The sequence below is a fragment of the Phalaenopsis equestris genome, unplaced genomic scaffold (genome assembly GCF_001263595.1).
Source record: "Phalaenopsis equestris unplaced genomic scaffold, ASM126359v1 Scaffold000030, whole genome shotgun sequence".
In the NCBI taxonomy this organism is placed as follows: Eukaryota; Viridiplantae; Streptophyta; class Magnoliopsida; order Asparagales; family Orchidaceae; genus Phalaenopsis; species Phalaenopsis equestris.
In genome coordinates this window covers 157,603-172,137 of record NW_018164472.1, presented here as the reverse complement: position 1 = coordinate 172,137, position 14,535 = coordinate 157,603, and the positions used below count along the sequence as shown (strand labels likewise).

Genomic DNA, 14,535 nt, shown 5'->3' with positions numbered 1-14,535 from the left:
TAGTTTATTTGATCGAGCCTCACCCTCAATTCTTGTGTTCATCCTTCGGGATAGATACAGGATTTGAGGTAAAACGCTCTTTCATTTAAACTATGAAAATTATGGGGTCAGTTTGACTTCATCTTTTTCAAAACTAAAATTTTTAAAAACGTCCTTCCTAAGCGGGCAACGGGATTTCAATTCCGACGACCGACAACTTCTTACGGGCAAACCCCACACCAAAAATAGTGCCGACAGGTTGAATTAACATTACAATGACATCTTAAATTTTAGAAAGTTAAAAAAAAAAAAGGTTATAAGTGCTTTGTCTACAATACTTTCTTAAAAGTGATTTCCACACAACACCACTTTATAGTAATTTTTATTATAGTTTTTTTGTGTGACTTTAAAAGACTACTTTTTATAAAAGTTTCATTAAATAAATGATTAGAAAAGCAGAAGTTCAGCCAAACAAGGCCTTAGTTAGTTTCAATCAACATCTATTTTGTGTCTTGATTGATGCATATTATAGCACTTTGATTAATTAATAACATGTTCATACTAGCTCATGATGTTGATGTCTTGATTTTGTTATTTTATATTGTATAACTAATTCTTTTCACTGCATTTTCTTCTGCTCAATTGTAGATAATTGATAAATTGCATAATAATTTTTGAAATTAGCCAATTCACCACATGTGCATTGGTTGTGCAGCATTACTTGACATTTTGACCCTATGTCATTTCATTTTCCACCATGATTTTGATAGATATTTACTTTAGATAAGCAGCATTTTGACTGAATCAATGGTTATGAGTTTATCAAACCTTGATTGTCCAACAAAATTATCTTTACTTTTGTTTGATGTTATGCATTTTGTGGTGAATATGGAGTTGATTTAAAGCAATATTAAGATCTACCTCAAACATTTCAAATGGCTTCCACATAAGCACATCTAATTTATTATGATTTATATCAATTTAAGTGTGTTCCAAAAGTATCTTCTAAGGGTCAGTGGATTAAAAATTCTCATAATCATGTCAATAATTAAGATCTCAACCACCACTTCCATAGATTTGTTGTACAATTTTAGCTCTTCTTTATGATAATATAAATAAATGAGATTTGCGCTTTAACATTATTTTGCTAGCATGTTTAGATTGGAGGAAATCATTTTTTTGATGTCATCAACAAGTTTGCATCACATGGCATGATGGAATGCCCTTCAATTTTCATTGAAATGTTAATAAAATTGAAAATGCCCTTCAATAAAATTGAAAATGTCCACAGGATTCCATTCTCACATGTGTTTATAACCTCATGTCATTTGTTCTAAATTTAATCAAGATTTAAGCTAAATTCTGCTAGAGGAATTTTATAAGATAAATTTTATCAAAATAAATCCAACTCACAATCAAATTTATTAAATTTATATTTACAACATAAAAATTATGAAATGCGGAAAGAAAAAAATAAAACCAAAAAATAAAATTTAGTTCGAGCATTAGTTTCAAATTAAGTTCATTTTAAGCATAATTTTGCACTCATCAAAACATTTTATTTATTTTAAGTGATACTAGAAAATGAGATTTAACTTCCAATTTCAACGGAACTAGGGACTTAATTTAAATTATTTTCAGCAGATCGCCATCACTGCCAACAATGATCTTTGAAGGCAATACTGACTCAAAAAGCAGAGAAATGCGTCAAAAACATAAAAACCATGCATCTTAAATGCGAATCATACAAACTAGTCCATGAAACGCAACGAACATTCTTTTCCATTACTAAAAATATATTTTTTAAGGAAAAAAACACCTTACAATCCCACCTTCTTCCTAGAAACAACCCTAACGCCACAGAATTTAAATACAGACCAAAAAAAACAGCAAATTTCCATTCTAATCCTTCTTCCCATGCTTAATCTTCTTAGAAGGCGACTTCGGCTCCTTCGGCTCTTTCGCCGCTGCTGATTTCTTTGGTAGCAACACGGGATTGATGTTGGGCAGCACACCTCCATGAGCGATCGTCACGCCAGCAAGAAGTTTTCCAAGCTCTTCATCGTTCCTCACGGCAAGAAGAACATGCCTCGGGATAATACGATTCTTCTTATTATCCCTTGCTGCGTTTCCAGCCAACTCCAAAACCTAGAACCATATGACAGATCGAATCTCTAAAGACCTGGATCTGAAGGTCAAAATTTGTGAGAGGAAAGAAACTGACCTCGGCGGCGAGATACTCGAGCACTGCGGCGAGGTAAACGGGAGCACCGGTGCCGACCCGCTGAGAGTAACGGCCCTTTTTAAGGAATCGGCCGATGCGGCCGACGGGGAACTGGAGGCCAGCTTTGACGGATCGGGAGACGGGCTTCTTCTTCGGGCCGCCGCCTTTGCGGCCACCAGCACCCTTCTTGGCCTTCCCGCCGGCTTCCATGGTATTGCGTTAGATTGAATTTCTGGAAAGAAGAATGCAGATGAAGTGTGCCGGGATATGGATGTGGAGGATGAAGGGAAAAGAAGAGGATTTATTGGAGTGCTCAGGAGGGAGGTGCCACGGATTAAAGATTTAGTGCCGTTGATTAGTTGGAGATGGACGGTTGGCAATTGCCGGAGGGCGATCCGTGGTTTTGAGTGATTTTGGTCTATGTACTTATGAAAGAAAGTGCTGAATGTTAGAAATGCCACATTAATATAATTATGAGGGTATTTACATAAATTTACTATATTTTTGGAAAAATTATATGAAGACCACAAAATAATTATATTTATAAATTAATCACATGGGAGATTGTTTGTTTAATAAAAGAACCAACGTATTTATGCATGTTAAAACTAAGTGAAATTTTGATAAAAAATGAAAAATAAAGGTTGAGATTTTTTTTTTTGAAAAAAAAACATGAAAATGATTACAATTACATGAGTAGCGGTGTGTTTGGAGTAGTAGTGAGATTTCACACTAAACTTTGAGGTTTGGTAGCACTATATTTTTTTATTCTTATTAAAAAAAATTATGGTATGAATCAGTGTTTAGCAGCTTGAACTGACTAAGTGTGGTGACTGTTAGAAAACTTGATATAAATTTTTGTTAAAACTCAGAATAATGTGGTGGAACACTCAATATTTCATTGATTTGAACGGGATTATAAATAACCCATATAAGAATCTTATAATAGAAAAAATAATAAAAAGAAATGATATGAAATGAAGAGTATAACACTTGATATCTTCAATAATTAATTCATATTAATTATTAGGAGATATATGAAATAAGATAAAATAAGAAAACAAATATCTCATTAATTCTAAGGATTCTAAGGAAATAATGAAATAATTTATTTACAGTAATAAATTATTTCCTATCATAACTCTAATTCTAAGGAAATAATTTATTTATAAGAATAAATTTATAAGGAAATATCTCATTAATTCTAAGAATAAATTATTTCTTATCATGACTCCTAATAATTCCTAAATTGCTGAGTAGTATCGAGAACTGAGAAGAGTTTAGTGGTTTTTTGAAAATATTCGTTGGCTGTTCTAAAGTTGACACATGAGTCAATTTTATTATTCCTTTTTGAACTTACTCTCGTATCAGATGACAATCAATCTCGATGTGTTTTGTTCGCTCATGGTATACCGGGTTCGAGACAATGTGAAGTGTTGCTTGGTTATCAGAAAATAAATTAGCAGGATGTGAATGCATGATCCTCAAATCTTGTAGAATTTTTTTTAGCAAATAATCTCGCAGCAGGTAGTGGCCATGGAACAATATTCAACTTCTGCCCTAGAGCGTGATATTGTTGTATGTTTCTTGGTTTTCCAATAAATTAATGAACTCCCAAGGAAGATACAATATCAATAATTGATCTCCGAGTGTTACGAAACCTAGCCCAACCTGCATCACAAAAGGCATTTAGTTGGGTTGAGCTTTCTGCTGAGAGGAAAATTCCTTATCCTGTTGTTTGTTTCATGTAACGTAGAATGTGATGGGCTACTTTTAAGTGTGGCACTCGTGGTTTTTCCATAAATTGATTTAAGACATGAACTGCATATGTTAACTTAAGACATGTGATAGTCAAGTAGATTAATCTCCCAACTAGTCATCGGTATGATGATGGATCACTAACATATTCTTCGTCTGATTTGATAAGAGATAAGTTTGGTTACATAGGGAAAGTGTTTGGCTTTGCACCGAGGTACCCAACATCCTCGAGTAATTCAAGAGCATACATTCACTGTGAAAGCACAATACCCTTCTGGATCGCGCAACCTCAATACTAAGGAAATATTTCAATTGTCCAAAGTCCTTTAATTTGAATTGGTGCTTCAAGAATATTTTGACATGTTCGATTTCTTGTAAGTTGTTCCCTTCAATGATGACATTATCTACATATTTAATAAGAGTGATGAATTTACCATTCTAGGATCGGTCGAACAAAGAATAGTCTGTCTTTGATTGCATAAAATTGGTTTTCTTTAAAGCAGTGGAAAGCTTGATGAACCATTGTCGTGAAGCTTGTTTGAGACCATATAATAATTGTGGAGTTTACAAACTCGAATCTCCCCCTTTCGTCCGAGGCCAGGAGGTAGTGACATATAAACGTCTTCGTCGAGGTCCCCATGCAAGAAAGCATTGTTGACATATAGCATCATTGTTGACATATAGTTGGTGAAGATGTCATTGTTTGGTTGAAGCTAACGCAAGAAGTAGGCGAACAATGACAAGCGTTGCTATAAGGTTTCCTGGTAATCTAGCCCTTCAATTTGATTATACCCTTTTGCCACTAATATGGCCTTGTAGCGTTCAACTGTCCCATCCGCATGAAGTTTGATTTTGTATACCCATTTGCATCCAATTGGCCTCTTTCCAGGTGATAATGGTACAAGGGACCATGTGCCATTAACGTTGAGTGCATCAAGTTTTTCTCGCATAACAACTTGCCACATTGGATTACGAGCAGCTTCTACAAAGGTGCTTGGCTCCTTTTCAATTGAAAGGGCGGTGGTAAAAGCACGATGTTTAGGTGACAATCTAGCATATGACAAGATGTTGGTTAAATGATAGAAGGTACTTGTGGTTTTAGCCAACATGGAGTTCGATGTTGGGGGGTGTCTTTAGGGAAGAGAAATACCAACATAATACTCACGCAAATAGCTAAGCATTTTTGTTGTTCTTATTGGTCGTGATGATGGGTCTAGAGTTGCAGGTTGTTCTGAGAATAAATTTGAAGGTGAAGTAGTCTCTTCATAGGGGATTTTGTTGTCTTGAGAAGATGGAATATTTTCTTGAGGTAATTAATTGAATGAAGGCATGTCGATGTGGGTGGTGAAGTGCGGAATTGAGCCCTTATTTGCAGCTAAAAAAGGCGAAGGAAAAACGTTTTCATTGAAACGAATATCTCGTGATACAAAAATCTTCCCAATTGAAAGGTCATAGACTCTATAGCCCTTTTGCGCGTATGGATACCCTAAGAAAAGACATCGAATGGCTCTGGGATCAAACTTGTTTGGTCGTTGATGATGTGTTGAGGTAAAACAAAGACACCCAAACACGCACAAATGATCATAAGTGGGTTTTGTTTGGAAGAACATTTCAAAAGGAGTCTTTCCTTAGAGAAGGGGTGTTAGTGTTCGGTTGATTAGGTAGGTGGCCAGTTAGGATTGCACCTCCCCAAAATTTTTTGGGTAAATTAGCTTAAAACAATAAGGCTCAGGCTATGTTGAGTAAATGGTGATGTTTTCTTTCAGTTACACCATTTTATTGTGGAGTGAAGACACAACTTGATTGGTAAATGATGTCTTTGTCGAGATAGAGATTTCTCAATATGAATGTAGGACCATTATCACTTCGAATGATTTTGACTTTTAGATTGAACTGTGTTTCAAAGAGGTTTATGAATTTGATGATGTATGAATGTGTATCTGATTTATGGTTCAACAAATAAGTCCATGTGCATCGAGTATAATCATCGACAATTGTGAAAAAATATCGCGCTCCTGTGATTGAAGAAACTTGGTATCCTCCCACATGGAATAACCTTCATTTTATTGCATATACCCTAGGTTTATGATAATATGAAACAGAACTCCTTTTGTCGAGAGTATCCCCCAAGATGTAATTAACCAGTAGGAACATGTTCCTCTGGGAGTGCTCTTGACCCCAGAACATGTACATGCACCCGACTCTCTGGTTATGGGTAATCTATGTAGATACTTATTTCGTGGATATTGATTTAAGGTGTCTCCGCCCGATCTTGTTTCGGTAGATATTCTTAACCTATCTTTGCGAGGTTTATCGCACGTAGACTCTCCACGTTTTACTTTTTCTCTTGTTTGTCTTTTTGTCGTATGTCCCTTTTTATTTAATTCCTCTCCTCTTTGAATCATTTATATGGTTTGGGAGGGAGATTTATTCGAATGGCGGAAGTATACGACGATCGACAAGCTAGCGACTCCTTTTACAATAAAAAAAAAAAAGAAAAATGAACGGAAACAGTTCTTTTAGATGTCAATGAAGGAAAGTTAATAATAATTTATTATTTTATTTAATCTCAATTTTTTAATTAAAATACTTATTTTAGATTTAGGTTTTCATTAACTCTCCTCTATTTCACGTGAAGTTCAATATAAATGAGGGTTTTTTGCTTTACTTAGCTATTCACATGATTTCATGAATAAATTTAGGTATTTTAATCACTTTATTATTAATTATTATTTATAAGAGATGCATCATTTGAATAATGAATTCTATGGCAAATTAAATGAATATTTATGAGATTTATGCCATGTATACTGTTAAAAAACATCATAGATCTTAACAAATTCAATATTACATATGATAGATTTCTGATATCCTAAAATTTTCACATATTTTTATCATAATTTATCATTTATTTGTTCGCGTAATCTTATGAGAAAATATAATGCAAATTAAATCATATTTTAAGAAAATACTAACATAGTTTTATTTACCATATTTTTAATGAGGTCAAAATTTCATTCTTACCCTTTCTAAAAGCCTAGGAACTAGCTAAGCAATTCCTAAACTCTCTTACAAAACTAGTTGATGGTTGAACGAATTCTGAACAAAATTATCCTTAGTTTAAATTGGACATAATTTAATCCTTAATTCATGATTATGGAATTTGAGTTGATTATTGGTTGGGTCACTAAGAACTAAAAATTGGTTACTCTTTTAGGTTCTTAAAATGCTTTTAGGGGACTGTTGACCTCATTTTTTGTTGAGGTCTAGTTTTTTCTCTTTAGTAGCCTAGTGTCACAGACAAATAGTCCCACATTGGCTAGGTGTAGGGCCGAAAAGCAGTATTTAAGTCCTGGGCTGCCCACCACCCATAAGGGCTCTTTTGGGAGGTGACAAGTGGTATCAGAGCAGATTACTGCATGCCAGGTGTGTGGACTCTCCATGGTCCAGTGGGACCCTCGGTGGAGCCGATCCGTGTTGTCACCTCCCAAAAGAGCCCTTAAGGGTGGTGGGCAGCCCAGGACTTAAATACTGCTTTTTCGGCCCTACACTTAGCCAATGTGGGACTATTTGTCCGTGACATTCTCCTCCACCCAATCACGTGACGCCCTCGTCACGGATCAGCTCCACCGAGGGTCCCACTGGACCATGGAGAGTCCACACACCTGACAGACAGTAGTCTGCTCTGATACCACTTGTCACCTCCCAAAAGAGCCCTTAAGGGTGGTGGGCAGCCCAGGACTTAAATACTGCTTTTTCGGCCCTACACCTAGCCAATGTGGGACTATTTGTTCGTGACATTAGGGTCTAGCCATATGACATTTTAGTTAACTATTCCTAGAGGACTAAAAAAAGAACCCTTACAATTAGAAATTCCAAATTCTTCTTTACTCAACTTGAAGTTCCATATATTGGTCCTATCTTCTAGCACTTAATAGGCGGTGTCAGTATGGAGGAACTCAAGAAGAGTCCCCCGTAGGATGGTCAGACCTTAGGACTAACCTTGGGTGAGCTGGTTTTGGTGGGGCTAACTTGCACACACTACACTCTCTAAAATACCCCAAACTCTAGGATCCCTTAGGTTGGTCTCTTGACTCCTTTTAGAGAGCTCATATGGATGACCTTATACCCGTAGTCTTTGGCTAAGAGAGTTAGAACCAACATATTGAGCATCCAAAATGAGTCCTCACATGAATCCTATTGGTTTGGTATGACTTCATGGCTTGTTGGGCTATTTTGGCCCAAAATCACTAAATTACCAAAATATCCTTACAAACTCAATCCTTGCCAAAAATCCCAAAATTACTCAAAATACCCAAATTTATCCAAAAATCATTTTAAACCCCTCATCGCTACCTAAATCGACCAAAATTCACCAAAATTACCAAATTCCCAAAATACCCCCAAAAAATTGTCAAATATTCCCAATTTCAATTTTTTTATCATCAATTTGACCCAATTTGACCAAATTAGTTCAATTTGACTAAAAGCCTCAATTTGCCTTTAAAGACCCAGATGTCCTCAAATTAACCCCAATCTTGCCTAATTTCAATTTCAAATCAAAATTTAGCATCCCCAATCCTAATATAAACAAAATTCAAGCCTAATTTGATCCAGTTACAAACTCAATTTCACCCTAATCAAAAAGCCCCAATTATGACCATATTTCTAATTTTCCCAAATTAACCTCTAAATTCAATTCAAAATCGCTTGAAATTTTTTCAAAGCCTTCATGACATATTCCTACACCAAACTCAACATTCAATTAGCCCAAATTTTAGCCCAAATTTGAGGTTGTTTGTTTATGCAAATATAAATTCTCAACTTTTCTTTAGGCCTTTGTATAGCTCTGACATACAATTAAAACCCTAACCTGCATTAGGTTTTCGAGGTTGTCGTCTGTCGTGACCTAAATCCTCACATCTTCCAAGTTATTTGTGTGATTGTTTCATACGAATATGTCATAATTAATAAAATTGGCATGATGAAATATTTAAACATTTCTCCTCTAAATTTAAGCCAAACCATATGATAGCTTGGGAAGTCACCGAGGTTCTCATTTGAATCTATGACATCCCCTAGTTCTTCCTCCTTTAGATTCCAAAATAAAACGTTCCAAACTCGAGTCATTCTCCTTTCACACCTCTTTGTCCGATCCCGTTGAAAAGTACCATCTGAATTCCTTGAAGATAATATCCCCTGATTTTTATCGAGTTTTCTTAGGTGACTCCGATTATCTAAGATGTAATGAACTATAGGGGCTTGCTCTTATAAAATATTTCTGAACCCAACTTAATATAAACCCTATTTAATTCTTTGTATTAAATAGAGGAAATTGTTGGTCAACATAAAATAGTTTTCGCAGATTTAACGAATGTCATACAATATTTAATTTATTTAATCTAGTTTTACCAATAAGTAATGTACTTATCCCTCGGGATAAGTGCACTGCTTGTGGTATTAGATTCGTTTGTTTAAAATACTGAGAATATGAGATCGGTTCGGTCTTGTATTTTCAAAAATTTAAAATACTATTTTTTTTCTAATTACATATGTATTAAATTAAATTAAAACGGGTGTTAGGATATCCATCCTAGCTGCTGTCAACTTAACAACTCTTAACTTTTTAGTGCCGACAGGGACTTTGAATCTTTGAGGCATTGAACTTAGAAAAATAATCCAAGGTCATAGAAGCTCATGAATTCCATCACTCATAAAAACAGGTGTTAGGATATAATTTATCTGGGATATAAAATGTGGGGACTATATACATAGATTTGAAATTTTTATCTGTGGTTGAATGCAACATCAACAAAAATATATCATCCTAAAAGCAAAAATATTGTCATATGATGCATTTAACCATTGAATATTATTTCACTATTATGTAGATCTGCATCATAAATAATTTTTTCCCCCATCCTTAAGGAGATAGGATGTGATTTATGTTATTTAGGGTCGTGTATCCTTAAAGGGACAAATCCACAGTGTTAATTATGTCCTAAGGACATCTATTTGTGAAGACAACTCTCAATTTAACTAATGACTATCACAATAAGCAACCTAATAGTTCTCCAACCAATTCTATTGCCAAATGGACATAATTCTAAATTCAATCGAAATTAACTAATACATGAACTTCAAATTCATTGATACTTTACATTATATTTATAATTATTCATATCAAATATAGAATTTCTTAAAATCTCAATAAAACAATTTATATATGTAAATGAAAGTATTTATAGCTTTCTCTTTTTCTCTCTTACTCTCTCTTTATATATATATATATATATATATATAAGCCATCACTTTTAATGTCTAAATAAAAGATTTATATGTGAAAAAAAATTATACGGCAAGCACAGATTATAAATTTTTTTTTACTATATTAAGAATTCAAGCACATTTTTAGGGTGTAGACACCATATTTTTAATAGTATTTATGCCTAAATTTAGCATAAATTCAATCAAACATAAAAATAAATAAATGTTAAATCTTCTAGTACATTAATTCAAAATTTCCGTATTTCTTTCTCTTTATTAAATATAAATTCGAATTTACTAAATCGGAGCAAATTTAAAAAATTCATTGAAATCCTATTTATTTTAAATCCGGTTGCAGCCACCCATTTTGAGGGACATTGCTGCTCCGATTCACTACCAAATTCTGTATCCCGTAAATCGCAGTCGTTGAAACCTCCATCTAAGCAACGGCTAGATTTTAAGCCAGCTCATCAATCCCGAACCCCCAGTTGTGTCCAACGACAATCATCTCCGTGCTCTCTATATATATAGAATTCCTTCTCGTCTCCATCTCCCATCTTCATCTCACCCCTCCTCTCTCTCTTATACCACCAATCGATTCCTTTGTCCTCGATCTCAATGGCTCCCAAGGCCGAGAAGAAGCCCGCAGAGAAGAAGCCCGCCGCCGAGAAGCCGGTGGAGGAGAAGGAGAAGAAGACCGAAGCAGAGAAGGCTCCTGCGGGAAAGAAGCCCAAGGCAGAGAAGCGCCTGCCGTCCAAGGAGGCTGCTTCCGGCGACAAGAAGAAGAAGAAGAAGATCAAGAAGGGAACCGAGACTTACAAGATCTACATCTTCAAGGTCTTGAAGCAGGTCCATCCTGATATCGGAATTTCTAGCAAGGCGATGAGCATCATGAATTCGTTCATTAATGATATTTTCGAGAAGCTTGCCCAGGAGTCGTCTCGGCTTGCGCGCTATAACAAAAAGCCGACGATCACGTCCAGGGAGATCCAGACTTCCGTTCGCCTTGTGCTTCCCGGGGAGCTTGCTAAGCATGCCGTTTCTGAGGGCACCAAGGCCGTTACCAAGTTTACCAGCTCTTAAGAGATCGGTTGTTTCGTTATCGCAAGTGTTTTATTCTGATTGATAGCTTTACCTATGTTGTTATCGAGATCCTTTTCTGTTTATGTTTCCTTGGATTTGATGTAACATATTGTTATCATCTGCAAATTTAACTATGAAATGAACTATTTTCTTCAATGTTTGTCTTATGCTTTTTCTTTGATTTTGAATTGCAAGATGTGCATAATGCTGTGTTTTGCTTTTGCCTTCACGAACTATGATAACTTACCACCAGAATGCTATCCGTTTTTATGAGATATGAAATATGCAGCCTTTTGTTGATCATGAAATGATATGCATAATCGCATGCTACTTATGCAATTGAAAGCCATTTTGAGCTGTCAGTTAGTGCGTCTAATAAATGCTGTAAAACCGGGATTTTGAGGTGAAAAAATTGTTTGGCATGAATAATGGGATGATTAGGAGGCGCATTACTACCTTGGTCGTTAGTTTTGTTTGGCCAGGTTGTTTTTTTTTTTTTTTTCTGTTTGATTGATTGATTCTGGTTAGTTCCTCACTGGGGATTTGTTAGTTTTTGGACTTGGTATGACAGGGAGAGTTGTTGATTTCCTTAGTCTTGGTGACCCACAAACTTCCTATTAGTGATTTGATGATAATAAATTTTATGTGGTTTCATTTAATAGTTAAATGTTTTTACAAGTAATCCAATTATCAATAGTCATTGTCATTGTGACAATTCAAGTAACCCAATTGTGAGTATCATATTAATGTAGTGATGAAATAGCATTTGAAGAAGTATCTTGTATTTTATTAAGATTACTTAATTGTGTTTTTATGACAAGTTATTGATTTAATTTGTATTCTATTTGATTCATTGACTTGCTTTTTCAAACTTCCATCATATAATATAATTTGTTTTAATATTAATTTCATTAAATTATGTTATTTTTCATTATTTCCTATGCGTTGGAAGAGGCTTGTGCAGGTTTTTTCATGGATGGCATCTGTGAAAGCCTTGTAACTGCTAGTCAAATTACTCTTTGAAGAAAATTTGCTAACCTTTACAGCTCAATTTTTAGGGGATCTTTTGTTACTTTTTTGCTTTTGTTTAGAGAATTTTATTGTCACATTTTATTTTATATAAAGCTCATAAAATGAGAAATTATAAAGATTATGAGGCTGTTTGATTGCATGTTTTTGAAAATACAAGCAGTTGTTTGATTGGATGGAAATTAAATGTTCAAAATATTTATTTTAGGTGTTAGTTATATTATATTTTATATGCATTGCAATGTGGACACTGATTGATTACATTTTTTATACAATCCATAAAAAATTTTGCTTCATATATATGTTACTTTATATCCAATGAAACGAGCTTTCTCTTATTCTGCTTATTTTAAAATTACTTAAATGTTATTTTTACAACATCATCACCATCTTTGTTTTGTTGAGATTTATATGTTGTGTGACTTTGTTGATTGATGTATTAGTTGACTTATAGCTTCTGCGGGGTTGACTTTGTTGACATCATTTTTCATTGAAATTTTATCATTCACTTATATGGCTTAATGTACTCAATATCATTAAATATCTCTTTGGCTACACTTACTAATTGATCTACATGGATTGCATGTAATTTTCTAAAATTTGGATACTCTTATATTAGCATTACATTATATTACATATTTACATACTACACTTGCACGTTTATGTATGATTTAATCGCCTATTTTATTTATCATGTTCTGGTAACTCATTGTTAAGCTTGAATTGATAGAATTTCATTAAAAAAATTTTGATGTGTCATCACTGATGGATTACTTGTTTGTCATGTCTTACAAGCTTTTGATTGTTGGGGATTGAATTGATAGGATTTCATAAACAAATTTTAAGATGTCATTGTACACTCTATCACCTCTCTCTTAACAACTTGATATTTATGATTTTGGCTCGTTTGTGAAAGCACTTTGTGAAGTTGACAGAGGTTGGGGATGGCTCCTGATACATCTTCTCCATGGACATTATGCTCATCTTCATTGCTTGTTGGCTGCGGAGTCGCTTGAGAACCACATACTTGTAAGTTTTTCTAATTATTTTTTCCTAATTCATTTGATGATTGTTCTGCTTTTTTTCCTGTTAGAATTAATTAAGCCTTCTTTTTAAATTTGGCATATTCCTTGTGTTCTTACTTCTCATGTTTTGTAACATCATCAATTAATTAATTTATCGTTTTGATATTATTATTATTATTATTATTATTTTTATTATTTACTTCTGTTTGATTCGTTTGTGTTGTGAAATATATATGATAATGCAAGCCACCTTGCCGGTTGTAAGCTTTGTTTTTGAGCAAAGTGGTCTTGGTTCTAGGTCTTGCATGTGCGGTATGCATATTTTGCGATTAAATTCGCTCAAATTTAGACGACAGAAGGAATCTTACAATAATGGGGTGTTTGAAATGAATTGAGTAAATTTTGTAAATTTGGATTTACAAAATCCAGCTAACATTAGGTTTTAATAAAATATGGGATTTAATACAAAATTAAGAAGAAATTAAGAAAAAAATTGGACTGACTAAATTCTGAATTTAAGCCCTAAGTGTTGCACATGTGAGGTTTTTTACAAATGATAGGCAAAAGGAAATACATAGGATTTGAGTTGGCATTGGCTTAGGAACTCTTGGTAGTATTGAGTAAGCGGAGATCAATTAAGGACACATTCTTGGGTTGTTGGTTTTATTTGGCTAAGTTGTTTTTGATCTTGCTTTGCTTGTTTGACTCTGGTCAGTTCTTCGTTGGCGTCATGTTTGTTGTTTGGGCTAGGTGTAGCAGGGAGAGTTGTTGATCTCATTAGCCTTGGCAACTCACATTCACCTTTTTAGTTATTTGATAATAAATTTTGTGGTGTCATTGAGCAGTTAAATATTTTTACAAATATTCCATTAGCAATAGTTATTGTGATTGTGACAAATGCCAATGTGACCAATTTGTCACTTGCAGATGGATTTAGGCGGAGAATTTATGATGACTAAAGTGCAAGGATTCATTCAATGTTATCTTAATCATGGCCACAATAGTGGGTGGCGACAATATTCTATTTTTAAAAGTAGGAAAAACAATTGTTTATCTTTATTTAAAATCAGTAAAAAATTTTGGCCTTGTTTGACATTACTTTTGTTTTTGTTTTTTTTTGGGCTTATAATTTAGTTTTTGAAAACATGATTGGTTAGTTATAATATCTAT

At 34.2% G+C, this 14,535-nt stretch overlaps 2 protein-coding genes across 2 annotated transcripts; one reads left to right on the top strand and one right to left on the bottom strand.

The window, feature by feature from the left end:
• Positions 1 to 1,682: 1,682 nt before the first annotated feature.
• Positions 1,683 to 2,502, bottom strand: LOC110018661 (histone H2A). The gene is made up of 2 exons (XM_020716032.1): positions 2,204 to 2,502; positions 1,683 to 2,127 (listed from the first exon to the last, which is right to left on the bottom strand). Exons 1-2 carry the CDS (start codon positions 2,411 to 2,413, stop codon positions 1,882 to 1,884), a joined length of 456 nt encoding a protein of 151 aa, XP_020571691.1. The 5' UTR covers positions 2,414 to 2,502; the 3' UTR covers positions 1,683 to 1,881.
• An 8,271-nt stretch (positions 2,503 to 10,773) lies between these two features.
• Positions 10,774 to 11,450, top strand: LOC110018696 (histone H2B.11). The gene has a single exon (XM_020716099.1). The coding sequence runs from the start codon at positions 10,847 to 10,849 to the stop codon at positions 11,309 to 11,311; it is 465 nt and encodes a 154-aa protein (XP_020571758.1). The 5' UTR covers positions 10,774 to 10,846; the 3' UTR covers positions 11,312 to 11,450.
• Positions 11,451 to 14,535: the final 3,085 nt, after the last annotated feature.

Excerpts from the sequence above, each read along its gene's own strand:
- LOC110018661 (XM_020716032.1), bottom strand. The coding sequence starts at position 2,413 with ATGGAAGCCGGCGGGAAGGCCAAGAAGGGTGCTGGTGGCCGCAAAGGC. Across the intron at positions 2,128-2,203 it reads TCGAGTATCTCGCCGCCGAG|GTTTTGGAGTTGGCTGGAAA; the intron begins GTCAGTTTCTTT and ends ATATGGTTCTAG.
- LOC110018696 (XM_020716099.1), top strand. The coding sequence starts at position 10,847 with ATGGCTCCCAAGGCCGAGAAGAAGCCCGCAGAGAAGAAGCCCGCCGCC.